The 26,334-nt window shown below is 46.7% G+C and overlaps 1 protein-coding gene across 4 annotated transcripts in view; it reads right to left on the reverse strand.

Moving 5' to 3' along the window:
- TMEM164 (transmembrane protein 164) overlaps positions 1-13,796 on the reverse strand; it is a 161,909-nt gene extending 148,113 nt beyond the window's left edge. The window contains exons 1-3 of one of the 4 annotated variants that reach the window (XM_067724662.1): positions 13,614-13,796; positions 12,808-12,891; positions 12,222-12,503 (exon numbers count right to left, since the gene is read on the reverse strand). In XM_067724662.1, the coding sequence (XP_067580763.1) occupies positions 12,222-12,230 (9 nt within the window). In that variant the 5' untranslated portion in view covers positions 12,231-12,503; positions 12,808-12,891; positions 13,614-13,796. Of the gene's footprint in view, positions 1-12,221; positions 12,892-13,223; positions 13,319-13,613 lie in introns of those variants that run through there. The other 3 variants (XM_067724661.1, XM_067724659.1, XM_067724660.1) reach the window with 3 other exon arrangements.
- Between the last annotated feature and the right edge of the window lie 12,538 nt (positions 13,797-26,334).

Below are 26,334 nucleotides of genomic sequence, written 5' to 3' on the forward strand. Positions count from 1 at the left end.
ATCCCAGCCCGGTTTCCACGTGTGTCCATCTGAGCAAACACAGCCCTGACTGTGAGGTATGGCCAAACACCGTTCAGCCAGGCAGGAGACCCTGTGACCGGGGTCACAGGGCTTTGCATTCTTCCCCAGGAAGCGAAAGCAGCCTCGGCCTAAAGGTCACCCCTGACTTCCCAGGGCCAAGACAGCACCCCTCCCCGCCGACAGCCCCGCCCCGGGAAGGACAGCCACAGGGCTGGGGGAGTCAATCTGTTTCTCTTTGCTCACTGGCCAGAAACCCCACCAGCAAACAGGGAAACATGACCTTGGCTTGGTGCTAGCTTGCAGGGCTATGCTGAGGAGAGCTGAACTGTAAAGTCCAGTGCGGGGCCGCGAGGGGAATGGAAATCCAAAGGTAAAACCGGGTGCCCTTTCCTCAGGGGACCCTGAGAGTCCTCCTGCGACTGGGGGCCCGGGAAATGGGGAGAAAGGCGCACGTGAAGCAGCAGCCGGTAGCAGCGGCAGCCCAAGGGGCCAAGTGTAAAAGTGCTGAAGATAATAAGGCACTTATGCACATGACCCCGAGCAACATTCCTGCAGGGAGCAGGGAATAAAGCGCAGCAACAGGCAGGCGCACACGCTCAAGTGCCTGGGACTTAAAAAAGGAAACTCTTGACAAATGCAAAGCGACAAGGAACAAGTGGTGATATGAAGGAGACCCTTTGGTACAGTCTCCCCTAATTTCTCAGGCTTGCTCTTTGTTTCAGGAATGCCCTCCAAGCCTGCTCCAACCAGGGAACCAGGATTATTACATTATTAAAACATGACCTTAACCTAAGGAACTGCCTATTTACCCACAATGCTTGGGAACATGCCTGGGGGTCTTCCAATGGCCTTGCTGGGTGGGACAGGGCACTCCAACCCCAAGGCTGTGAAATCACATGACCCAGGCCTTGGCCCTGGAAGGCTACACTTAATTAAAGGGGACCTCCCTTTAGTGACTCGTGGCTGAGGTCCCAGTTCTGAAAGAGTAACTGTTCTTCAAAACTGAGAGAGGTTTCCCATATCTGGGAGATACTGAATTGTCTTTTTTTTTGGTCCATTTGCTGACATGTCAGGCAAAGCACTGGTCTACTTTTAACCTGTCTTTCTCCTAGGAGCTCTGGGAGCAGCCCTTTCTCCTCCAATAATTTCTTAACCCTGAGAACAGGCGGCACTTGAGCAAGTTGCACTCCTCTCGGTCAAAATAAATTAATGAAAAAGGAAAAAGTAAATCCACGCACCTGTCTCTGCCCACACCCAAACCACTCCTTTCCTACTTCTGTCATGTACTCGTTGGTTTCCTAGGCTACCAATCTCAAGATAGCAGGCACCAGAGAGCCAGCCCATTGATGAAGAGCAGCAGTAATTAAGCCCAGAGGTCCCTGGAAAGCCAAACTTCCTACCAATGACAGCCATCCTCCAAATGCTTCAGAAAGGGCTGCGTGATTTACAGGAACATCCAAATTCCCCACAAAACCGTCCTTAGGCCTCCAACAGTCGAGCCACCCTGCCCTGCAGAGATTATGTGGGTGCCACCTTCATGGAACCAATATTTTTGCCTACCACATGAAACAAAGATGCCAGGGAAGCTGCTCTTGGGTGAGATTTTTTTTTGGGGGGGGGGGAGATTCTTAAAGCTGCCTTCCTGTATCTAATCTCTATCATCTTATCCCAGCATCGGGCATCCAAGCTCACAGCAGCAGCAGCCATAATAAGGATAACGAAGCTTGTGACCATCATCACGCATCACATCACAGCAAAAAATTTATTGACTGTCTACTATCTTAAGTGCTTTATTAGTATTGTCTCATTTTTTCTCCTTTTATTCTTACAACAGCTCTGCAGGGTAGGTATAATTATTATTCCGTTTTACAAATGTGGAAACTAGGGGTTGGAGAGGTTAAGTAACTTGCCCAGGGCTACACAGTGGTAGGATTTGAACCCAGGCCTTTACCACCCTAGAGCCAGCTTCTACCCAGTATGCCTTGAAATACATTGTACTGCTACTACTACAATAGTCCCTTGCTATCCGCAGGGGGTTGGTTCCAGGACCCACCACGGATACCAAAATCTGTGAATGTTCAAGTCCCTTGTATAAAATGGTGTAGTATTTGCATGTAACCTCGCACGTGCTCCTACACACTTTAAATAATCTCTAGATGACTTATAATACCTAATACGATGTAAATGCTATGTAAATAGTTGCAAATACAATGTATAAAAAGACTTATAATACCCAATACAATGTAAATGCTATGTAAATAGTTGGAAATACGATGTATAAAAAGACTTATAATACCTAATACAATGTAAATACTATGTAAATAGTTGCAAATACAATGTGAAAGAAATGTAAACAGTCGCCAGTGCACAGCAAATTCAAGCTTTGTGTTTTCAAACTTTCTGGAATTTTTTTTTTCCTAAATATTTGCAATCTGTAGTTGGTTGAATCTGCAGAAGTAGAAGCCACGGTTACAGATGGCCAACGGTACTCTGAAAAACTGCTAACATTTATTGAGTGCTGACAGCGAGCCAGAACTTCTGCTAAATGCTTGATTTAAATTATTTCATTTAATCCTGGCAACAGCTCTATTAGGTAGGTACTATTTTTACTCCCGTTTTACAGATGAGTGAAACTGAAGTTGATTAGCAGGTAAGTAACATGCCTAAGGTCACATGACGATGGAGCTCAAATACATACCCAGGAAATATGGTCCAAAAGCTCAGTCCACTAAGCTGAATTTGCATTAGGAAAAGGAGGCATTACTAGTGCCCTGCTTAACTTAGCCAGTCTCCTTGCTGTGTCCCAATCCAAACCTACCGGGTCCCAGTGAGAACTTCACAAGTAAATGCCAATGAGGAAGTCTGTCTAGCCCTTCCATGTATATGCCAGCAGCTCGGACCTGACGAGTCTAGGAAAAGAGGAGCAAGACCCTTTCTAGACCCTTTCTCTCCTAGCCAATTTCCCCTAACTTGATTTCTGAAGAAAGCACCTCATGTCCAGCAGCCTCTGCTAATACTCTGCCCAGAACATCTAATAAGTGTTTACCCAGGGGCTCCCAGAGCCGTAGTTAAGGGCCTAATGTGCAACCTGGCTCTGCGCCTTATTTAATCAGCACCTGAATGAAATGTCTCTTTGCTAGCAACAGCCTGAGCACACAGTCTTTCTGCAAACACAGCTGGTCGACTGGCAAAGGCGATTCTATTCACAGGCAAAATACACCCTGAGTTTACACCACCACTGATGTGCGATGGAGACAGGGAGACTGGAGGCACCCGGATGGAATTAGAATGGGCTCATGCCTCCTTTCTCCTCCAGATAATCCCGCTTCTCGCTCTTCTACCCACCTAAACACCTGCCCATAGGACACGGCTTGAACTGTTTCTGCCCAACAGGCCGGTCCTCTCTAACCTCCCGTCTATTCCCTTTCCACAGAGCCACAGGCCCAGGACCAGACTCATCCCACCCTTCCTCCTCTGGCATTTGCTCCAACAGCGCACAGCCACCGGAGAGATCCCCCCAACCCTCCCCTTCAGGATCTCAGGTTCGCAACAGGTCTGCGTCCCCTGACACAGCACACGCTGACGGACATGCAAGCCATGCCCTATTTAGCTGGTAACTCTTTCCCTGGGAAAGAGCTGAGTAAACAGAGAGGACCATACCCAGAAGAGGAGGAATCCTCCCCAGGCCTTCAGATTTAACTGCTGTATCCAAGCACCCTGGAGGGAGACTTACCCTGGGGGTCCAGCAATTAGGGTAGCAAGACACTGATAACCCCAGTTCTCGGGGGGATGGTGGGGTGTGGAGTGGAAAGGAGGCCAAAAACTGGGTAAGGAACACGGGAAAGGCCACCTGCTCAAAAACACTGGGCCTGCTCAAAAACACCCCACCATTTAGAGTAAGGGTAACAAGGCCCTTTAAGAAATGCCTGCCCTCCCCCAGCCCAGTTGAGTCTATGAACCATTCGCACTTCAGTGTGAACCTCCTAAATGGAACTGACTTCTTCCTGATTTCCTCAGCGATATGACCTCCTCTGATGAAACGGGCATTTCGAAATGTATCAATACAAGGGGTTGATTCGGAGCTTTGAGTACTCTGGCAAGAGGCAAACCTGGATGGAGTGGGTCGGGGGGAAAGACTTGGAAACGGGGAAGAGAATAGAAAAGAGAAAGGTAGAAGGACAGCATCACATTTCATCAGTTCTGCTGTGGAATCCGTGGGGACAGCAAGCACCCCATGAGCTGCTAAAAATCATCTTCTGGTCGCAGGTGGGATGCCTGCTATCTCACTTCCTGTATTTAATGTCGGCTCACTCTCATCAGTGTTCTGTGTGTCTGTCTTTGACCGTGTGAGCCCTCCTTGGGACAGCACAGAGAACACAATTCTCTATCTCACAAGCCCCCTATCAAGGATTCGTAGGCAACTGCAGCTGTCTTATCAACGGGCCAGAAATGACAGAGCATTCCTTGGTTTGCCAAGGGAGAAATATGAAAAAATATCTTCCCCTGATAATAACAACGGAATGACTCCAGGTAAGAGTTGAGAAGCTTTCCTGTGACACAGGAAGCAACTCTGGGCCTTTATATGTATTGTTTCCTATGCCTGGAATCCCTTCCTTCCTGCAACACCCCTTCCTTCCTGCAACACCCCTTCCTTCCTACTCATTCATTCATACAAGTTTACTGAGCACCTACTATGAGGCAGGCCCTGTCTGAGGCGCTAGAATAGAAAACAAGACAAACAAGGGCCTCTGCTCTCAAGGAGCTAACATGCCTCCTTTGTGAGTCAAATGTCACCTCTTCTAGGAAGCTATCCTTAATTGCACTAGGAAAAAAAAAAAGACCCTCTGTCCTCTATGCTTTGTTCAAATCTGTTACCGTACATGTTGTAATTTAGTTGATCTTTTTTCTTGCCTGTCTCATCTCAACTGTGAGGAACATGAAAGCAAAGAATGGTTTTTATTTATCTTTGAATCTCCAGTGCCTGGCACAATGTGTGACACACAACAGGCACTGGATAAATGTTTGCTGAATGGATACATGAATGAATACATTCCCATGAGCATTTAAAACAAAAGTCCTGCACATAGAAAATTAGCATGCAATAACTCTGTGTCAGTATTTCCTCTCGTTAGTTCCCCAAAATCTCAGACACTGGAAGGCTGGGAAGGGAGTGTAGAAGGACTGGAAATCCTCCACTGACGTAACCCCTAGGGACCCAACAAGCCACTGGAACTCTAAAGCTACCGTAAAATCCACCTCACAGTATCTCGGAGCCCTCAACCTCTAATTTCAGCCACATTATTTAACACCCACACAAATACTGAGGTACTACCAGAAAACTAAACGCCCGCCCAAAGGCCACCAGATTCACACCCGTCAGGAGGAGCATTTGAACCGACAGCCCACCTCATACTCTAGCCTCTAGATAATGTCTCTCCAAGCAGGGTCCAATGCTCACCAGCATCAGAATCACTTGGGAGCTTGTAATAAATGCAGATTCCCATCCTCACCCTACAGGCCCTAGACCTACTCAGACTCCCTGAGTAGAGAGCCAGGCATCTGCATTAGAACAAGCTCCCAAGGGAATTTTTCACAAAGAAAGTTCGAGAAGCACTGCACTCCACACCCATAGTCTCTTCAGGTCCAGTCATCCAGTGACTGGCAGAAGATGCTCTCAATTCAACAAAAGATATGAAAGACCATGGATCTCCATGGGGGGTGGGGAATCCTTTCACAATGCATACGTACATCAAATCGTCATGTTGTGCACTTTAAATATCTTAAAATTTTCTTTGTCAATTATACCTCACAAAGCTGAAAAAACAATAAAGTAAAAAAAAAAGATATGAAAGACCAGAAGTTGAAAAGCCTGGCTCTTCTTGCAGAGGGTGTTTCAGTGAGGTATGACGACAGTGAGCTACCTACTGAAAAATACAAAAGGGGAGAGAAAGAGATGGAAAGTGAGTCACCAGACTAATAACGTTTTTTTAACGTGTCTGATATTAAAGAAGGAAAGGAAGAAAGTAGACACTTCCAGATGTCGAACCAAGGGATTTCAGACCAAGATCCAACAGCGTAATTTCCTCACAGCAATGAAAGGGAGCAGATACTTGGGGCAGAGAATGGGCTGCAGTTCCTAATAACCAGCTCTTTGTGATGGAACCAAAAGATGTGTGAGCTGGAGGCAAAACCACCTCTCTCCTCTGGCTATTTCAAAAAACAGACAGGAGATTCTCTTAATGGGTACAGGAGACATAGGAACAGTGCCCAGGAGACCTCAAGGGAACACAGACAGAACCACCAGAGGGAAAATGAAAAAGCGGAAGAAAACAGTCAGCTCTGTCAGTCAGTCAGCCAGCATTATCCAGGCACACATTAAAAAATTAATGTGCATGTATTGTATTAAGCTCTGCAGGGAGTTACAGAGGGAAGAGAAAAAACAAAACACTACTCCTTTCCTTAAAGAAAAGTGTTTACGCTAATGGTGGAAAACGAACAAACATGCAAAAACAAGCAACCCAGTCGAAGACTCACTGAATTACCTACATGTATACAAAGGCATATGCTGAAGAGCCAAATAGTCTGAGGAATATTCAGAGGGTCAGGAAAAGAGGACAAAAGCTGTTACTGGAATGAATGGAATAACTGTGGAGCCAAGGTCAACTGGAAAGTTTCACAGAGGAGACGCTTCAGGGGGATCTGCAGAGGGGAGGAACTCACGACAGATCCCACGAAGACAGCGATGAAAGAGACACATCTATGGCAAAGGGACAAAAACCCAGGGACCCTGTGGGTCACCCCAAGTAGGAGCCAGCCACATGCTGTTACTTAATAGCAAGCTCCACGCTGGGCTGTATTAACAAGTGCATGGTGAGAAAAGGCGGAGAAGGAAAGCTTTCCTCTCTGCTGGGTGTAGGCTGGACCTCTGGTCGCAGCACCCAGTTTTATAGGCTGTGCATGAGAAGGGTATGCAGGCACGGGCAAGGATCCAGAGAAAAGCAACAGAAATGATTAGAGGAATGGATTCTAATAGCTGTCAAGAAAGGTGAAAAGGTGTTGAGGTTTGTCAGTTTCTGAGCCGGAGGTAAAAATCTATTGGTCATCGTCCAGCTCTGATCAGCTGTACCTGGAATCTCTGTTTAAGTGACCACAGAGTTATTCAGAGGATTAAAATGCTTTGCTTCCATGTGGCCCGTTTCATGAAGATGGAGATAGGAAAAGGTTAAATAATTTGCTCAGGTTCCCTAGCAAGCCACGAGCCAAACTGGCATCATAATTTTAAATCCCAGGGCTGTCTGTGGCTTGTTTAATCCACCAATCCACACCACTTCCCTTTATAATGGACACCACCACCACCCCCCGCCAAACACTGTAGTTATGAAAGATGGAAAAATTCTCTGCAAATTTCCTTGGGGGAAAAATAAAACAAACTAAAAAGGAATGTCATGCCTCACCGCTGGGGCCCATATAAACATTATCCCCTTGTGTCCCCCTGGACTGATGACACAGGACACAGTCCATCTGATAAGCCGTCAGCAGATGGCTGGATCCCTCATTGTACCCATTCCCCACCAACGTCAATTGCAAGCGGGAGCAGTTATCAGCACTCCAGACAACAGATGGGATGAGGAGGTGTGGTTGGTCTGAAGTCAAGGAGGCGGGGGACAAAAAGCCTAGTTCTCAAATCTATCAGGTTTTCTCTCAAACAAATCCATCACAGAGCAAATGGAATACACCCGTGTATATTCCGTGAGTTCCAAAAGGTGTCACAAAAAGCTCAGGGCCATTTTGAATATGTGCCATTCTACGCTTTCAGCAAAGAGGGAAGAAGTAGAAAAATAAACAGTGAGCCAAAAGCAGGTTAGCCATATTTGGTGGAAGTCAGCCTTCTAATATATCGTAAAGACAGAAAAATAAAATAGCAATGGCAACTCTAAAAGAAGGATGGGGCTCACTAGGTATTACAGGCTAAAAACCAGAGGTTTGGCGTTCCAGGGTCAATAGCATCAATTATTATTTGGCAAATGTCCAGCTGAGATCCAGCCTGCCTTATGCACAGAGACACGGAGGGTTAAACACCATATGCTGTGCCCCACTCAGTTCAGCGCCCAGTCAGGAGATATTGACACAGACACACACAGAACCAACCGGAAGTGGACAATTGGGCAAGACATCCGAAATTTGATCTTTTCGTTAAGTTCCTAAGACAGAGACAATGTAACTGGATGCAAAGGAGATAAAAGGCCACCAGTCTTTATGGACACGATCAGTCAAATTGTCTGGCATTTTAACCCTTCTGCTAAGAACGTGTAGATTTTCGGACTTAAGTAGCTATGAGAAGCTCTTCCTGCAAAGCCCCAATACCCACTGTGGCAGCTCGGTTCTAAAGCCACCTCTGCCACTAACTTGCTGGGTGATTTTTTTGGTAAACAGCAGAATCAGTCAGTAAATTCATTCCCTGTAACCCACACCTGCCTAAATAATATGCACAAGGGGACTAGCCACACTTGAAGAAATACTGGTGCAATGGGTAAACACCATTGATATTCAGCGAGGGGTTTAATAACAGTGCGTTAATCCTGGTGCTTGCTGATTCCGAGAACCCTCAAGCGTCACCGGCCTGAGCTCAGATGTGGGAAGGTGCTGCTGTAATCATACAAACCTCCGCCAGACCCCAGTTCCAGGGCCCTTGAGATACCAGATGAGGCCAAAAAGAAACCGGACAGCGGGAATATTAATCCAGAACAGACCTCAGATACAAGGACTGCCCTTCCTTATGCTTCTAAAGCTGGCAGTCACCCAAAGGCAGCATGGCTATGATGAGGGTCTGCGTAACAAGGCCTTGGAAATAAATATTTTACAGACTGAAAAATGGGAGATAAGGAGACTAACCACTTTCCCTCCAACTCTTCCATTTCCTGGCCTAAAGCAATACTGTCCTTGTTACAAACTTACACTGGCTCTGAGGAACAAGGCCTTTCTATAAAGCCATAATTGAGTCGGCCTGTTGAGAGACACACATCAGAAATGCCTCTGCTAAGCTCCCGCTTTCATTTCAGCTAATGTCTCCCTTTCCTTATTGGGACCTCTGAACTCCACAGAATTCACTGCCATAGTATGGCCTAACTCAGCTAATTCACTTGCCAAAGCATTTCTTTGTACTCAACATCTCCCCTGTGGAATACACACAGTCACAGGAAACATTTTAACAACCCCCTCTCCAGGCTCAAGCTTATCTAGCATAACCCTAAAGAAGATAATGCATGTGAAAGTGTCTTATAAACAGTTAAAAGCTAGATAAATGTAAAGTATTACTAACCATACTTACTACCATTAGTCATTGCTGTAACCGAGTCAAAATTGTTTCCAACCATCTGTTGTTAAATTTCGTTTAAGGACTCACATGAACTTTTAAAAATCCATACATCCCTGCTTCCCAGGAAGAGCCACAGGTAAGGTATGGAATGTTGGATTCATCACAGGCTAGGTCCCCCACTGGGCCGGAAGTTACTATTTAAATGACACAAAGCAGTGACTTAGGAGTAAAGGACAAAGCAGTACAATCCTGCTCTGGCCCAAGAATTCCTCAGCCTGACTCTGTTCTTTGTACCCCACCCTCTAGCTTCAGAGTTTAAGCTAAGCACAGGACAACAGCAAAAGCACAAGTAACAGGAATCAGTCCCTAGTTCCCCAAACATCTGTCTCTCTGCAGCTGTCAGCCTCGAGTGCCAACATCATCTACGTGTGTCCCTAAGGGTGGCCTGGTCATGTGTACTTTACGGGGAAGACACAGGGAGCAAAAGATGAACGAAGATGAACAAGGCCACCTGAAATCGGAAAGGAGGCCAAAAGCATTTCTAGAATAGCTCTCTGTGGCATCCCCGGACTCTGCTTATGAAGAAAAGAATCACAGAACATAGGCTGTCAAGAGCTAGGAATGCAACTCTGCCTCGTTTTGCAGCTGGGAGAACTGAGACCCAGGAAAAGTACTTTCCCCAAAGTCACACAACTAATTAATGCCAGAATGGAGTCTCCAGTGTCTTCTAAAAGCCTCTAAAACCCTCTGCACTAAAAACCGTGGTGCTGGACTTCCCTGGTGGCACAGTGGTTAAGAATCCGCCTGCCAATGCAGGGAACACGGGTTCGAGACCTGGTCCGGGAAGATCCCACATGCCGTGGAGCAACTAAGCCCGTGCACCACAACTACTGAGACTGCACTCTAGAGCCCACGAGCCACAACTACTGAGCCCGCGTGCCACAGCTACTGAAGCCTGCGTGCCTAGAGCCCGTGCTCCACAAGAGAAGCCACCGCAGTGAGAAGCCCGCGCACTGCAACAAAGAGTAGCCCCCGCTCGCCGCAACTAGAGGAAAGCCCACGCACAGCAACGAAGACCCAACACTGCCCTAAATAAATAAATAAATAACTTTATTAAAAAAAACACATGGTGCTGCCAGGTTTGATGTAATCACACCAGCAGCAGCCCCAGTCAGGCTGAATTTAGTTCTTTGTTGACCTTCTACGTATGTGGTTGTCAGAGGCCTCAAGACCCCTTTGTAGAAAAGGCACCCTCTGACCCTCACCACCTGCCAACCAAAAAAAAGCTCTCCTGTCCCAAGAGCCTCACATAGCAGCGGCTGAGATGCGTTGTTTCCTTTCATTAACAAAAAGCCCATTCATCAAAAAAAGGAAAAAAGAGGACAGGCTCAAATTTACACAGAAGGTCTAGCTGGGAGAGCCCTGGGTTTCCTGTGAATGGCATCACTCCCCAAGAAGTCCTCTTTGGAAAATGCTACCCACTCCCACTCTGCTGGATGCTTATAGCCATCCCATCCATAAGAGCTGCTTTATTCCAAAGTTGTCTACACCTCCTTGCCACATCTGCAAGACTGGAAGGGGTTTGTGGCCATTCACATTTTACAGACTGGGAAACTGAGGCTAGGAAGCTGCCATCAAAGGAGTTCCTAGAACACAGAGCTAGCAAGCATGCCGGCCACAAGCAGGCGGCGCCATGCCCATCAGCATCGGCCTCTCCCCAGAGACCGCCCTGCCATTCCGCAAAGAGGGTAGATTACCTTTCCAACCCGGAAGGCTAATTCATCTTTTGGCTGCAGGCGAGCGACCTCCCATCCCTGGGCTCCACCAGGCCTTTAAAATGGAGATAAGCATCTCGACCTCCTGCCCCACACGGGGTTATCACAAGGCTCCTGAGAATAACCTTCTACAAATATAAAAGCAATCAAGATGCTAATGACAGGTTTCAAAACTGTCCCTGGATAAAACACACCAGGTTTTCCACAGCTTGAAATCTAAAAAAGCTTTTTTTTCCCTTTCTCCTCTTCCTCCTCCTCTATGATTTTATAGTTTTAGAACATCTCTCTACACAGGCTGAGTACAGAAAGACAGTCTCGCTCTTGGTCCTCACCCAGATTATTTTTATGTATCTGGCAACTTTCCTTTTCAATCTCATTTGTTTTTCTTAGCGCCACTAATGGGAGGTAAATCAGCTGTCTGGGCACCCCTGGACCGTGACCTCAGGAGAGAGAATAAGAGTGGTAAGATGAAGAGGTTTGCAGGAAATAAATACCCTCTCACCATGGACAGAGAAAAGTTCATGAGTCTGCCTGGGGTCGGCTTCAGAGTGGTTAGTAGGAGCTTGGGGCTGCTCCAACACCGCAGAACTCAAAGGCAGACCTCACCCCAGGAGCGTAAACTCCCAAATGAAAGAGTCATTAAGAGAAACCCGTAAAAGGATTTCCCCAAAGTACGACAGTGGAGACCAGTAACCTTATGTGACCACCTCCAGGAAAGAATGTCACCAGGCCTCTGGGAGATTAACTGTGGCAGAGGTAATGGGGGAATGGGCCATGGTTCCCCACTGGTGATTCAGAAAGGGCACCTGGCTGGGGCTGGACTTCCTGCTTGTGAAAGACCAGGGCAGGCCTGGGAGGGGAGGGGTCGTGGCCCGAGTGCTAGTCTTTCCTAGTGCCCACCTCCACCGTGGAGCTGACGCATTGTGCAAAGGTAGAACAGAGCCAAGTCTGAAATCCGCACACAAACTGCCTCGCTGGAAAATCATTTGTGAGGGTCCCACTTCCCGCAGGGATGAGGTGCTCTACACTGCCACGTGTCCTGAGCACACAAATGACTCCGATGGCTGAGGCTGCCCGGGGTGGGGTGGGGGGGAAGTCAACAGACTCACATGCATCATGGTGACCAGGTGACAGGGGTTGAGCAGGTAGATGACGGTCTTGGTGGCGAACTTAAAGCCCACCTCCACCCCGAAGGTCAGGCACAGGGCTACTAAGAGCAGATTCTTGCTCAGGCTCTCTTTGCCTTCCTCTGGCCGCTGGGTCACCTGCTCTGGCTGGCAGCCACGGCCACCCCTACCGTCCTCCTTCGTCTGCCTCAGGATGTGCCGCAGGGCCACCAGGATCTCCAACAGGGCCAGGGTCAGGACCACCACACTTTCCAGCAGCCGCTGCTGCCAAGAGAGGAAGGCAGCACAGTCGGGGCCCCCATTGCCTGCAAAGCTGGGGTCCACGCCCCCATAGAGCCAGTCCAGGAGACTTTGGTAGCTATACCGGGACATGATGCAAAGTGGTTCCCCTCGACCACCGTGCAGGAAGCAAGAGCGAGATGGAACACAAGCCCAGAGGGTGGCCCGGGTGGTGGGACATGTACGGAGGGCACACCCCCGCACCCGCACCCCCCTCCGGACACCAGGGCACCTAGAGCAGGGGACGGGAAGCTACACGCGAGGCCCGGGGCAAAGTGCTGGCTCTAACTTGTCCCCACGGCTGTCTGGGGAGCCCCCCGCGCTTCTCCAGTGGCCACCAACGAGGCAGGGTGGAAACGAGCCGTTGGCCAATCTAAAAGGAAGGAGAGGAAAAAAAAAAAGGTCTCAAAGAGGCAATTGCATCGGGAATTTACGAGGCGGGGAGGGGTAACTAGCGAGGGAAGAAAAGGAGAACAGGGGCAGTAGCGAAGCAAGCAGGGGTCAGGGGAAGTCGGAGGCCGGGAGGGTCAGGGAGAGGGCCGAGGGGACCCGGCAGCGCGGCGGGAGCGAACCGGGGGCGACGGCGAGGGGACACGCGGAGGCCAGGAGGGGAGCTGGCGGGGCCGGGCAGGCGGGGAGGGCGACGGGGCTGGCGGGGACGCCGGACTCCTCGTCTCAAGCACTCGCCACAGGGGGATCGCTTACTCCTGCAACCGCGTGGCCGTTTCTGCCCGCAGCGAGCAACTTCGCCGCCGACTGGCCCCTCCGAGCCAATTTAGAGCCGTCCCTGTCCAGCCTCCCGCCCCCGGGTACACCCCCGAGCCCCCAGCTCCACCCCCCGGCCCAGACGCCCGCCCTCCGTGCAGCACCTCCCCCAGCCCGCGGCCCGCCCGGGACCTGCCCCCCTCGCGCGGGCAACGGCGGGAGGAAGCCGGGAGGGAGAGAGGGAGGGAGGGAGGGAAGGCGGGCGGGAGGCCGGGCCATTCGGGGGCTGGGCTCCGGCCGGCCCCCTCCCTCCATCCCGGCGCCGCATCTTCCCGCGCCTCCCGCCCGGCCCCAGGGACTGACAGCCGCGCCCTTCGGGGCTCCACTCACCGGCAGTCGGCCTGCAGCCCCGGCTGGGCACTCGCTTGGATCCCCGCGCTCCCCGCGCCCGGGCACTCGGCTCCCCCGGCGGCTGCCGCGGCCGCCGCGCACGGCTCCTCCTCCCCGTCTTCCTCCCCCTGCAGCCGCCGCGCTTGCTTCCTCCTTCTTCCCCTCCCTCTCTCCTCCCCCTCGCCGCCGCCGCCGCCGCCGCCGCCACCTCCCCCTCCGGTTCGGCTCGGCCCCTCGGGCCGCGGCCACCCCGCCTCGCCTCCTCCCCTCTCCCGCCTCCCTCGTTCCCCCTGCCGCTCCCACCCTTCACACCTCCCACCCTCCCTCTTTGCGCCTCTCCCTCCCCTCCCTCCCCCGGGCTCAATCCCCGCCTCCTTCCCCTCCTCCCCGGCCTGCCTCGCGTTCGGCACTCGCCGAGCCTGCACGCGTGCACTGCCACCTTCTTGCACCACCGTCTACGGAATTCGCCTCCTCCGCGAAGCCGTTTGGACCGACTCCACCTCCTGCAACCCGGTTCTCCAGGGCATTTCTTTGTACACCGGGCACCTAGTAGGCGCTTAGCCAGCCCTCGCTAAGTTCTTGGGGGAATGGACGAGCCTGTCTAGTGATGAGCAGCTGGTCAAGCTTGGCTTTTGGTGGGGGGGGATCTGCTGGGTGTGACCTTCTACTGTTCGCCTCTCCTCCAGTCCGCCCTGAAATAGCAGACTCGGGCGGGGCCCGGAAGGCGTCTTCTGCCACCTTTCTAGCCACAGCCCTACTCTCCAATACTAGGACGAGGTTTCTTTTCCTACTTTGCCCGGCCCTTCCCCCTCCTGCTCCGCCCCAGCGTTTCTCCTTCTAACCTCCGGACACACAGCCCACCGCTGCCGCTGCCGTCTCTGCCTCTGCCTCCCTCTCCAGGCCCTCTGTCTCCCCTTTCTCCTGCCACACCTTCGAGCTCAATCGTACTCTAGCTGGAGGAAAAGAAGCTTCCCCTGACCTCTTTCCCTCCTCCCTCTCTGCGACGGAGCAGCTGTTTCCCAACCTGAACTTGGCCGAGAGTCCTGCCACTGAAAGGCCTGCCAGGACGGTGTGGGTGTGCAGGGGCCCCAGAACTGGATACGGGCTGCTGATTGAAACAGGAGCCCCTCTTCCCTGCTGCTTCCTACCCATAGACTGTGGTTTGCTTTTCTTTGGGCAAGGAAATGGGAAAAAGACCTTTTAAGAATCTACCTCGTGTTGGTTTAATATTTATTGAAAACTCAAAAAGAGAATATCCAGAAAAACACAGTTAGGCACCTCGCCTGGGAAACACTTTCTGGTGTTGGCTGCAAGCCAGACTCAAAACATAAAATACAATCTACTGTGTTATCAGGCCATTGTCCTCCCATCCTTTCCAAGTCTGGTTTTCCCCATGTAACCTCAGAGCCAGGTAACCTTGTCTAATTCCAAGCTTTGTACAGCATCAACCATACACCTGATGCTCTCCAAGTGCTAATTAATAAAGAACAACAACAAGCAAGGATTGATTCAGCGGCTCTCCCTCCGTAGGTGTTTTGTTAAATCCTCTGCACCATAACATTAAGGATAAAGCTCCTGGCAATGACTGCAGCCTGAGACCTCAAGTTCCTATCTTCAAGGAAGTAAGAATGAGGTTGTAGCACTCAGCAAAAGGCTTCATTAATCCATGCAGAACTTCCTTGGGAATTTGGCCTAGAGGGTCCTGTGTTTGCAAGATGAGTGTCTTTAGTGACTGTAGCCAGGCCAGCTTCCTCACCTGAGGCACAAATTCCTCTCTTGCCAAGTGTAGACTAGCCAAGTGTTTTGACGACTAGGATTCTAGTTCTAATTATGCCATTTACTTGCTATGTCACCTTGGGCAATTTACCTCTCTGTGCCTCAGTTTCCACCTCTCAACGGAAGGATTATCAGTGATCTATTATCTAATTCCTAGGATTATACACATTTAAAATGAGTTGAATTATGCAGCACATTATGTAGTATCTGGTGCATAAAAAGTGCTCGATAAATGCTATCCGTTAGTTATCTTCATCCAGTTCTGCATCTGCGCTGGCAGGCCTGCATGGGTGCAGACACACTCACATTCAGTGCCCTCCCCTACATCTTCATAAACAATCCTACCCAGCCTTCAAAGCCCACGTGAAATTGCACTCTCCCTACCCCCCACCTCCAGCTCCCAGAGCTCTCTCCCTCCTCTGAACTTCAGCAGCAGTTATTGCCTGCACTACTCATTTTATTCTGAATCACATACTGCCTTCCATTGTTCTCTCATTGTTAGTTCTGTCTCCCACACTCAGATCTTTGACAGCAGGGATGGGTCTTCATCTTTTCTAACCCCCCCTCAGCACCTAGCAGAGTGGCAAACATAGTAGGCACTATGCATAGACACTGGGGGAGTGTTGTCCCCATAGGTAAAAGGCAAACAATGATTGAGCTGAAATGGTGGGTCAGATTTTGGAAACTCATAAGCTCCAGACAAATGTCCTGATCATTTCCTTGCTGGGACAACAGGCCATTGGCTTCTTGTCTCCAAACCGTAACAAGAGCACATGAACTTGGTTTTTTAAGTGGAACCTTGAAGCGCAGTGATAAGGGAACTGGGACCTTAGGGAAAGTCATCTCTCCGTGACTCCATGTACTCAGGTAAAATGAGTGGGGTGGACTGGAATGGATTCTAAGATGCCTGTCGGCTCTAAGATTCTATGACTCTAGGAACTCAGCCTTGCTGCCTTTCATCCAAGTCATCTTTGAACCTTAAGGCAGAAACCTGATCTAACTGGCTTGGTGATCCTAGCCACCTTCCTGCCTGTTGAGACAGTACCTTAAATTCCTTTGTCCAAAGTACCTTCCCAGCTATGAACTCAGCTGACCTCCTATGGAATGCAAAGAGTCAAATTATTACCTCTGTCATACCACAGACGAGCAGCTCAGGAAGGTGTAGTGACTTACCTAAGATCACACAAGTTCATGGCAGAGCGAGGGCTAGAATTGGGGGTTCAACAGCATGCACCAGAGCAAGCTTGCTCATTGACTTGGCCATCGGACCCTTTCTCCTCCTGCACTTCATATTCTTTGAATCCACTCCTGTCCTTCTACGCACAATCTAACCTGAAAGTTAAATGCGTGCGTGATTGCCCACAAGCAAAAAACAATGCAAAATCCCCATATTATACAAAATGTTATCAGTAAAAATAAACTCTGTGTATGGGGGCGAATGAAGAGAGAAGCCTTTGTCTTGATCTGACTATCTGCTTACTGCTTTTTTCCCCCTCATTCATTCAACACTAGCGTTCATTCCACAAATATTTACTGAGCCTCTATTACAAAATTACATATTGCATAGAGATATCCTAGACTTGTAGGCCATCTCTGCCTTCAAGGAGCTTAAGATCTAGCTAGGGAGACATGACAAACAAGGAAGGCTGGATAACAATACAGGAGGCAGGTATAAATACAAACCAAGCAGGTGAGAGCTGCTGCCACCAGAGCAAATCTTGCATATTTCAAGTGAGCTGCACAGGCAATGAGGGTAAGAATTCAGTAGTTCAACACCAGGCAAAACTCACAGCAGTAAAGGGGAACAGAATCTGTCACCCCGGAATATGCCTAGTTGGCATAAGGATTATTGTAGACTGATTATTTTTAAGAAACAGCTGACATAGGAGAACTTACCCTTTTGTAAGAGATATTTACATTTATAAGGGAAATCTCCATTTTTAAGTGTGTCTCCCTCTCTGTACAAGGTAGAGAAGAAAACTCTAGAAGCTCTCTAGAAACTCTTATCAGCAGAGGAGGCTACAATTTAAATCTGCATAACAACTTTACCCTTGTGGGTTTTCCTGGTCACTGTGGTTTTCCTGGTCACTCGCTTTGAATAGCTGGCTCCCTCCACCCTCAACATCATTTGTCTTTATAAGATGGTAGTTAAGGTGGTGGCTTGTGCCATTTCAGGGAGTTACTCAGTTTTCCTGGGTCTCTCCCATGTACTGTATACAAAACCGAGTCTCCCTAAAACTGTTTCCATGCTGAGTTTATGATTATCCTTTCTATCCAAAACTTTATTCCCTTTCCTGTCCTGCCCCTGTTCCCCTCAGGATTGAGGAGTATCAAAGAAATGGGGGGACTGAAACTGAGCAGGACCCTGCGGGGCCCTCCCCAGTACAAAAGTCCCTCCGTGTCCCCATTTCTTGTTTGTAGAAAAGGGTTTTAGTCTCCTAGGCCTTCCCTGAGTTCCAAAGAGCAGACTCAAGCAGTTACTAACAAGTTCATGTGCCCAGCACACAGTGAGGCCAAACAAACAGAAATGTCAGAGTTTGGGGCAGAGAAAGGTTTATTGCAGGGCCAAGCAAGAAGAACAGGTGGCTCATGCTCAAAAAACTCAAACTCCCTGAAGATTCTTGGGGAGAAGTTTTTAATAGGCAAAATTGGGGGTGAGGGCTGCAGGGTGTGTGGCTTTCTTCTGATTGGTTGGTGGTGAAGTAACAGGGTGGTGCTCCAGAAATCTTGCGCTCAGCCTGAAGTTACCATCCTCCACCTGGGCCGGGGGGGGGGCTTAATTCCTGCAGAAGAACTCAAAGAAACGCAAAGATTGTTATGTATATTCCTTGAGGAGGAACCAGGACCCTGCACTATTGTTCCTTAATTGCTCCTCCTTTGTTTATACAGTCCCTTACTTCTCTGATTAGCAACTGTTTGAACCTGCCCTTTGGTACTCAGGGAAGTTCTAGAGGCTGAAGCCTTTTTCCAACACATAAGAGATGGGAGACCCAGAAAGGATTTGTACCCAGGAGGGCCTCAAAGGGTCCTGCTCGGTTTCAGTGAGGGAATGCAGAAACAAAGAAAAAGCAGGTAAACCAGAAAAGTAATGACAATAGTTCAGTGATAAAACAGAGTCCTAGTTCCTCCTCAAGAGATATACATAACAATCTGACATATATCTTTGAGTTTTCTGGAGGAACTAAGACACACACACACACACACACACACACACACACACACACACACAGGTGGAGGATGGTGACTACTTACTGAACACAAGCACATAGACCCCAGACTGGTTGGAACTAGAAGGTTGATGATTAAGATTCCAGAAACATCACCCTGTTATCTCATCACCAACCAATCAGAAGAAAGTCATGCACCCTGCAGCCCTCCCCTCAAATGTTGCCTTTGAGGCAACCCTTCCCTTAAAATCCCTTCCCTGAAAGCCTTTGGGAAGTTCAGGTCTTTTGAGCATGAGCCGCCCATACGCCTCGCTTGTCACCTGCAATAAAAGCTGGACTTTCCTTCACCACAACCTGGTGTCAGTAAATTGACTTTGCTGTGCAGTGGGTGAGCAGACCCAAAGTTCAGTCCAGAAACATATACAGGAGGTATACATGTTATTAAATATCTGTTTGTTTTTCTCCTGTTGATCTGTCTTATTGCAAGGGAGTCTCAGACAGGAAGCTAGAAGGGGAGAGGGAACATTATTTTTCCTCTCCTACAGCAGTTCCTCTTGGGGGGCACTGACAGGGAAGGTGAAGGAAGTCTTCCAGAGTATAGGCAATGCTTATTTCTTGATCTGGGTGCTGTTACATGGGTGCACACATATGTGAACATTCATAGACCCCCAAACTTGAGAGTTTTGCACTTTACCACGTACCAGTTATACCTCAGTTTTGAAAAAAGTTCAGAGAAGAGAGAAAACATCTAGAGCAGGAATTGACAGGAACTTCTTCATGGAGGAAGTGGTGGTATTTAATTGGAGTTGTGAATGAATCTAGGCCAGTGGTTGTCAGCTCTGTCCATGAAACCAAGCAGGACCCTGTGGGGCTTTCCAAGGTACAGAAGCCTTTCCATGTCCCCTGTTTCTTGTTTGCAGGAAAAAGGCTTCAGCCTCCTAGACCTTCATGAATACCAAAGGGCAGATTTAAATAGTTGCTAATCAGGGAAGGGAAGGGATGCAGAAACTAAAGAGGAACAATCAAGAAACTATAGTGCAGCCTCCTGGCTCCTCCCCAAGGGATATACATGATAATATCTTTGAGCTCTTGTGCAGGAACTAAGGCCCCCACCCAGGTGGAGGATGGTAACTTCAGGCTGAGCACGAGATTCCTGGAGCACCACCCTGTTACCTCACCACCAACCAATCAGAAGAAAGTCACATACCCTGCAGTCCTCACCTCAAACTTTGCCTATTAAAAACTTCTCCCCAAAAGCCATTGAGGAGTTTGGGTTTTTTGAGCATGAGCCACCTGTTCTCCTTGCTTGGCCCTGCAATAAATTTTCTCTGCTCAAAAGCCCAACGTTTCAGTTTGTTTGGCTTCACTGTGCATTGTGCACGTGAACTTGAGTTCAGTAATAGGTACACTTAAGAATCAACTGAGTAGCTTTTTAAAAATACTGAATCTGGGGGCCCACCCCAGACCAATGCAATCAGAAGTTCTGGAAATAGGGCCTTAGTATGTTTTTTTTTCTTTTTCTTTTTTAATTAAAGTGGAGAACTACTATGTGTCTGGTCACTACAGCAAGAATATCTAACTAAGGCTGATGAAACACCAGTAAGTGGTATACAGTATCTCATTTAAGCCTCATGATAGACAAACCTGAGAGATAGGTACCATTATTATGATCCTCATTTTACAGATGAGAAACTAGAGGCTCAAGTCATACTGCCTATAAGTGTCAAAGCTGGATTTCACCCTAGATCTGTTCACCCCAAAGCCTGAACCCATATACACTATTGCCTGGCAGCCGATCATGTCACTGGGGAAATATAGGCAAATGCTCTTGACAGACGAGCTGGCTGTCCATGAAGAGATCATTGCTTTTTAAATGTTCTCTTTTTTTATTGAGAGTTAACTTACATACACTAAGATGCATTATTAGTCTTAAGTGTACAGCTCCATGAGTTTGACAAATGTATACACCCCTATAATCACTCAGATCTTGATGTCCCACACCCAGTCAATCCCCACCCCCAGAGGCAACCATTGTTCTGATTTCTATCATCATAGATTAGTTTTGCTTAAACTTGAATGCCATATAAGTAGAATCATAAACATGTACTTTATTGTATCTGGCTTATTTTGCTTACCCTTCTGTCTGTGAAGTTCATCAGATTACTTCTTATGTCAGGAAATAAATACTAAGAGTATAGGAGATGCCAAACCAATTACACTTGGGACCCACCAGGGCTCAGGGCTTTCATTGCCAAGCTGGGAACTGTTGCAACTGGGAAGCCCCTTCTCTACCCCCGTCACTATAGTTCCCAGCCATCTTCCCACTGCTGATATTAACAGTGGGGCCCCCGTGTTGTATTTCTACTGAATTGTTCAAGACACATTAACCTCATACAACCTGGGAAGCAGCAGAAGCCAGCTTCCTGGAGTCAGAGAGAGGTATATACTACAAAAAAATTGGCCTCTGGACTCCAGGAGCCCCAGGAAGATTTCCAGTCCTCCCAGTTTTGGAAAGGTCTCAAAGAACATTAATTAACATTTGGTAGGAGGTGGGGAGGGCATTTCTGCTGCAACCCCACCTTAGTAAAGTTTAATAAAGTCTTTATATTCCCCTCTACTTCCCATCAGAACTGAGCCCAGAATGCCATGGCTGATCCCCAAATAACACAAATTGGACACAGCTACTCTCTCTCTCCTTCCATCATCCTTCCACCCCAAGCTAATGCCAGCCTCTTGTGCTCAGCTACTCTATTTTTGTAGGCAATTCCAAATTTCTAGATTTTCTAAGTCCATTTCTACGTGCTAGCCCTTCTTCTCATGGTAGAAACAATACAACTCTTTTGAATGCGTTTAGTCATATGGACACAGCTTTACTCTCTCTCTGTTCAGGGTCTCCAGCATGAGGCAACAATAACTCCAACTCTCACAACGTGCAGAGTTCTTTCATCAGGGCTGTAAAAGGCAGAGAATCACAATCCTTGCACTCTATTTCCTGGCTTAATTTTAAGGGTTTCCTTTCTATAACCTTGAACTTTGACCTTTGGACTTTATTTGTAAGTCTCCTGGAGTCTCCAGACATCAAGCTAACTTTTTGATATGGTTCCTTAGTATCTGATGGAGTTTCTTCTTTGATTGTTTGCTTTGTTGTTTGGTTCCCTAACTTCTAACCTACTTTGATCCCTCTAGCAGCAATTTTCACTTGCCCTCCACTGGATCGCTTGATAAGAGACCTGACCCACTAGTTGAGAAAATCATTGTGTTCAGAGACAAAAACGATCCAGGTTCTAGCCTTGTGTCCTTGACTTCCTACCTAACCGACTTCACCCTTTGGTTTCCTCATATTTGGCAGAAAGGTACAAATTCCAAACTCTCCTTGTTTCACAAGTATATGTACAGGACAAATAAGAATATACACCTGAGGGGACTTCTTTGGTGGTCCCGTGGCTAAGACACTGTGCTTCCAATGCAAGGGGCAAGGGTTTGATCTTCGGTCAGGGAACTAAGATGCTGCATGCCGCACAGCATGGCCTAAATTAATTAATTAATTAATTAAAAAAGAATATACACCTGAGGTGCTCTGCAATCTGGCTGATCTATAAATTCAAAAGATTATTACCATCATTAAATCTTAAATAATGGGAAAGTCATTCTTTTACAAGGGAAGCCAGTTAGAAGTACATATATCAGGTACACACCAAGAAAAGAAAGAAAAACTTCAGGAACAGCACAGACGAAAAAGGTCTTTGCTTTGGGGTAAACTAACTGAACAGAACTGACATTATTAAACCTTTTATTTATCATCTAGAAAGCCCAAGCCAAGCTGAAGAAGAAGTTCAAGATTAACAAATTACGCCTCCAGCTTCCAAATTTAAACTTTGCCTTAATTCCTTTAATTGGCTATCAGTGGAGAAATGTTTTCTTGGCTTGGAGTCCTAAGTTACCACTTACTGTGTCATCAGAAATTCAATTTGGCATTATTTGGTTATTTAAATCATGAAGCAGTCAGGTGGTTGTCTTTTCTCCAGGGGTTCCAAGAAAGGTGTGTGGTTAAATGTCACAGACTCAGGCAGAGCCAAAAACTTGCTGTGGCATACTGGGCAGAGCAGGGAACCCTTCAGGACTTGGGTTGCTTGCTCCGTCCTTCACACAGTCTGGGAAAGGCTGGCTGGCAGAAATGTCATACAGTTCAAAGCACAGGAGAGAACTAGCAGCCAGGAAACCTGGGTTGAATTTGATTAGCTTGGGCTAGTCACTCCCTTTCTTTGGGGCTCTACTTTCTCTTTTGGAATCCGAAAGGATTTCAGTCACTCATCTCTAAATTCCCTTCTAGCTTTAATAGTCCTTAAAAAAAAATCAGGAATGTTGGTGCGAAAAAACAGGCCTTAAAAATATGGGCTGCAGTTTGGAATCCTGACTATCTAGCTCATTTGCTCTTTCTATGCCACGATGCGGGAAGGAAGAAATTGCTCCATTGAATAGAGACATAAGCTGATTGATTCCACGCTAAGTTAGTCCCAGGTGCATGGAAGATGGCAGACCCAGCATCTTCCTGAGGGAGGCTCATATCTACTGGTTGTATTTCCTCACGTCCCTCGTTATCATTTTTTTTTAACATCATTATTGGAGTATAATTGCTTTAAATTGCTGTGTTAGTTGCTGCTGTATAACAAAGTGAATCAGCTGTGCGTATACATTATTCCCCCTATCCTCTCCCTCTTGAGCTACCCTCCCACCCTCCCTATCCCACCCCTCTAGGTGGTCAAAAAGCACTGAGCTGATCTCCCTGTGCTATGCGGCTGCTTCTAACTAGCTATCTATTTTACATTTGGTAGTGTATATATGTCCATGCCACTCTCTCATTTCATCTCCGCTTACCCTTGCCCCTCCCTGTGTCCTCAAGTCCATTATCAAAGTCTGCATCTTTATTTCTGTCCTGCCCCTAGGTTCATCACAACCTTTTTTTTTTTTTTAGATCTCATATATATGTGTTAGCATACTGTATTTGTTTTTCTCTTTCTGACTTACTTCACTCTGTATGACAGGCTCTAGGTCCATCCACCTCACTACATATAACTCAATTTCGTTTCTTTTTATGGCTGAGTAATATTGCATTGTATATCTGTGCCACATCTTCTTTATCCATTCATCTGTCGATGGACACTTAGGTTGCTTCCATGTCCTAGCTATTGTAAATAGAGCTGCAATGAACATTGTAGTACATGACTGTCTTTGAATTATGATTTTCTCAGGGTATATGCCCAGTAGTGGGATTGCTGGGTCATATGGTTGTTCTATTTTTAGTTTTTTAAGGAACCTCCATACTGTTCTCCACAGTGGCTGTATCAATTTACATTCCCAGAAACAGTGCAAGAGGGTTCCCTTTTATCCACATCCTCTCCAGAATATATTGTTTGTAGACTTTTTGATGACGGCCATTCTGTTGGGTGTGAGGTGATACCTCACTGTAGTTTTGATTTGCATTTCTCTAATGATTAGTGATGTTGAACATCCTTTCATGTGTTTGTTGGCAATCTGTATATCTTCTTTGGAGAAATGTCTATTTAGGTCTTCTGCCCATTTTTGGATGGGGTTGTTTGTTTTTTTTATATTGAGCTGTTTGTAAATCTTGGAGATTAATGCTTTGTCAGTTGCTTCGTTTGCAAATATTTCTTCCCTTCTGAGGGTTGTTTTTTCATCTTGTTTATGGTTTCCATTCCTGTGCAAAAGCTTTTAAGTTTCATTAGGTCTCATTTGTATATTTTTGGGTTTTTTCCATTTCTCTAGGAGGTGTGTCAAAGAGGATCGTGCTGTGATTTATGTCATAGAGTATTTGGCCTATGTTTTCCTCTAAGAGTTTTATTGTGCCTGGCCTTACATTTAGGTCTTTAATCCATTTTGAGTTTATTTTTGTGTATGGGGTTAGGAAGTGTTCTAATTTCATTCCTTTACATGTAGCTGTCCAATTTTCCCAGCAACACTTATTGAAGAGACTGTCTTTTCTCCACTGTATATCCTTGCTGCCTTTGTCATAGATTAGTTGACCTTAGGTGTGTGGGTTTATCTCTGGGCTTTCTATCCTGTTCCATTGATCTATATTTCTGTTTTTGTGACACTACCATACTGTCTTGATTACTGTAGCTTTGTAATATGGTCTGAAGTGCAGGAGCCTGATTCCTCCAGCTCCGTTTTTCTTTTGCAAGATTGCTTTGGCTAGTCAGGGTCTTTTGTGTTTCCACACAAATTGTGAAATTTTTTGTCCTAGTTCTGTGAAAAATGCCATTGGTAATTTGATAGGGATTGCATTGAATCTGTAGATTGCTTTGGGTAGTAGAGTCATTTTCACAGTGTTGATTCTTCCAATCCAAGAACATGGTATATCTCTCCATCTGTCTGTATCATCTTTAATTTCTTTCATCAGTGTCTTATAATTTTCTGCATACAGGTCTTTTGTCTCCTTAAGTAGGTTTATTCCTGGGTATTTTATTCTTTTTGTTACAGTGGTACATGGGAGTGTTTCCTTAATTTCTCTTTCAGATTTTTCATCATTCACGTATAGGAAGGCAAGAGATTTCTGTGCATTAATTTTGTATCCGACTACTTTACCAAATTCATTGATTAGCTCTAGTAGTTTTCTGGTAGCATCTTTAGGATTCTCTATATATAATATCATGTCATCTGCAAACAGTGACAGTTTTACTTCTTCTTTTCTGATTTGGATTCCTTTTAATTCTTTTTTGTCTCTGATAGCGGTCGCTAAAACATCTGAAACTCTTTTGAATAATAGTGAGCATGGGCAACCTTTTCTTGTTCCTGATCTTAGTGGAAATGGTTTCAGTTTTTCACCACTGAAAACGATGTTGCCTGTGGGTTTGTCATATATGGCCTTTATAATGTTGAGGTAAGTCCCCTCTATTCCTGCTTTCTGGAGAGTTTTTATCATAAACGGGTGCTGAATTTTGTTGAAAGTTTTTCTGCATCTAATGAGACGATCATATGGTTTTCTCCTTCACTTTGTTAATATGGTGTATCACATTGATTGATTTGCGTATACTGAAGAATCCTTGCATTCCTGGGATAAACCCCACTTGATCATGATGTATGATCCTTTTAATGTGCTGTTGGATTCTGTTTGCTAGTATTTTGTTGAGGATTTTTGCATGTGTGTTCATCAGTGATATTGGTCTGTAATTTTTTTTTTTTTTTGTAACATCTTTGGTTTTAGTATCAGTGTGATGGTGGCCTCGTAGAATGAGTTTGGGAGTGTTCCTCCCTCTGCTGTATTTTGGAAGACGTTGAGAAGGACAGGTGTTAGCTCTTCTCTAAATATTTGATAGAATTCACCTGTGAAGCCATCTGGTTCTGGGCGTTTGTGTGTTGGAAGATTTTTAATCACAGTTTCAATTTCAGTGCTTGTGATTGGTCTGTTTATATTTTCTATTTCTTCCTGGTTCAATCTCTGAAAGTTGTGATTTTCTAAGAATTTGTCCATTTCTCCAGTTTGTCCATTTTTTTAGCATATAGCTGCTTGTAGTAATCGCTCATGATCCTTGTATTTCTGCAGTGTCAGTTGTTACTTCTCCTTTTCCATTTCTAATTCTAATGATTTCAGTCTTCTCCCTTTTTTTCCTGATGAGTCTGGCTAATGGTTTATCAATTTTGTTTATCTTCTCAAAGAACCGGCTTTTACTTTCATTGATCTTTGCTATTGTTTCCTTCATTTCTTTTTCATTTATTTCTGATCTGATCTTTATGATTTCTTTCCTTCTGCTAACTTGGGG

The sequence above is a fragment of the Pseudorca crassidens genome, chromosome X (genome assembly GCF_039906515.1).
Source record: "Pseudorca crassidens isolate mPseCra1 chromosome X, mPseCra1.hap1, whole genome shotgun sequence".
Classification (NCBI taxonomy): Eukaryota; Metazoa; Chordata; class Mammalia; order Artiodactyla; family Delphinidae; genus Pseudorca; species Pseudorca crassidens.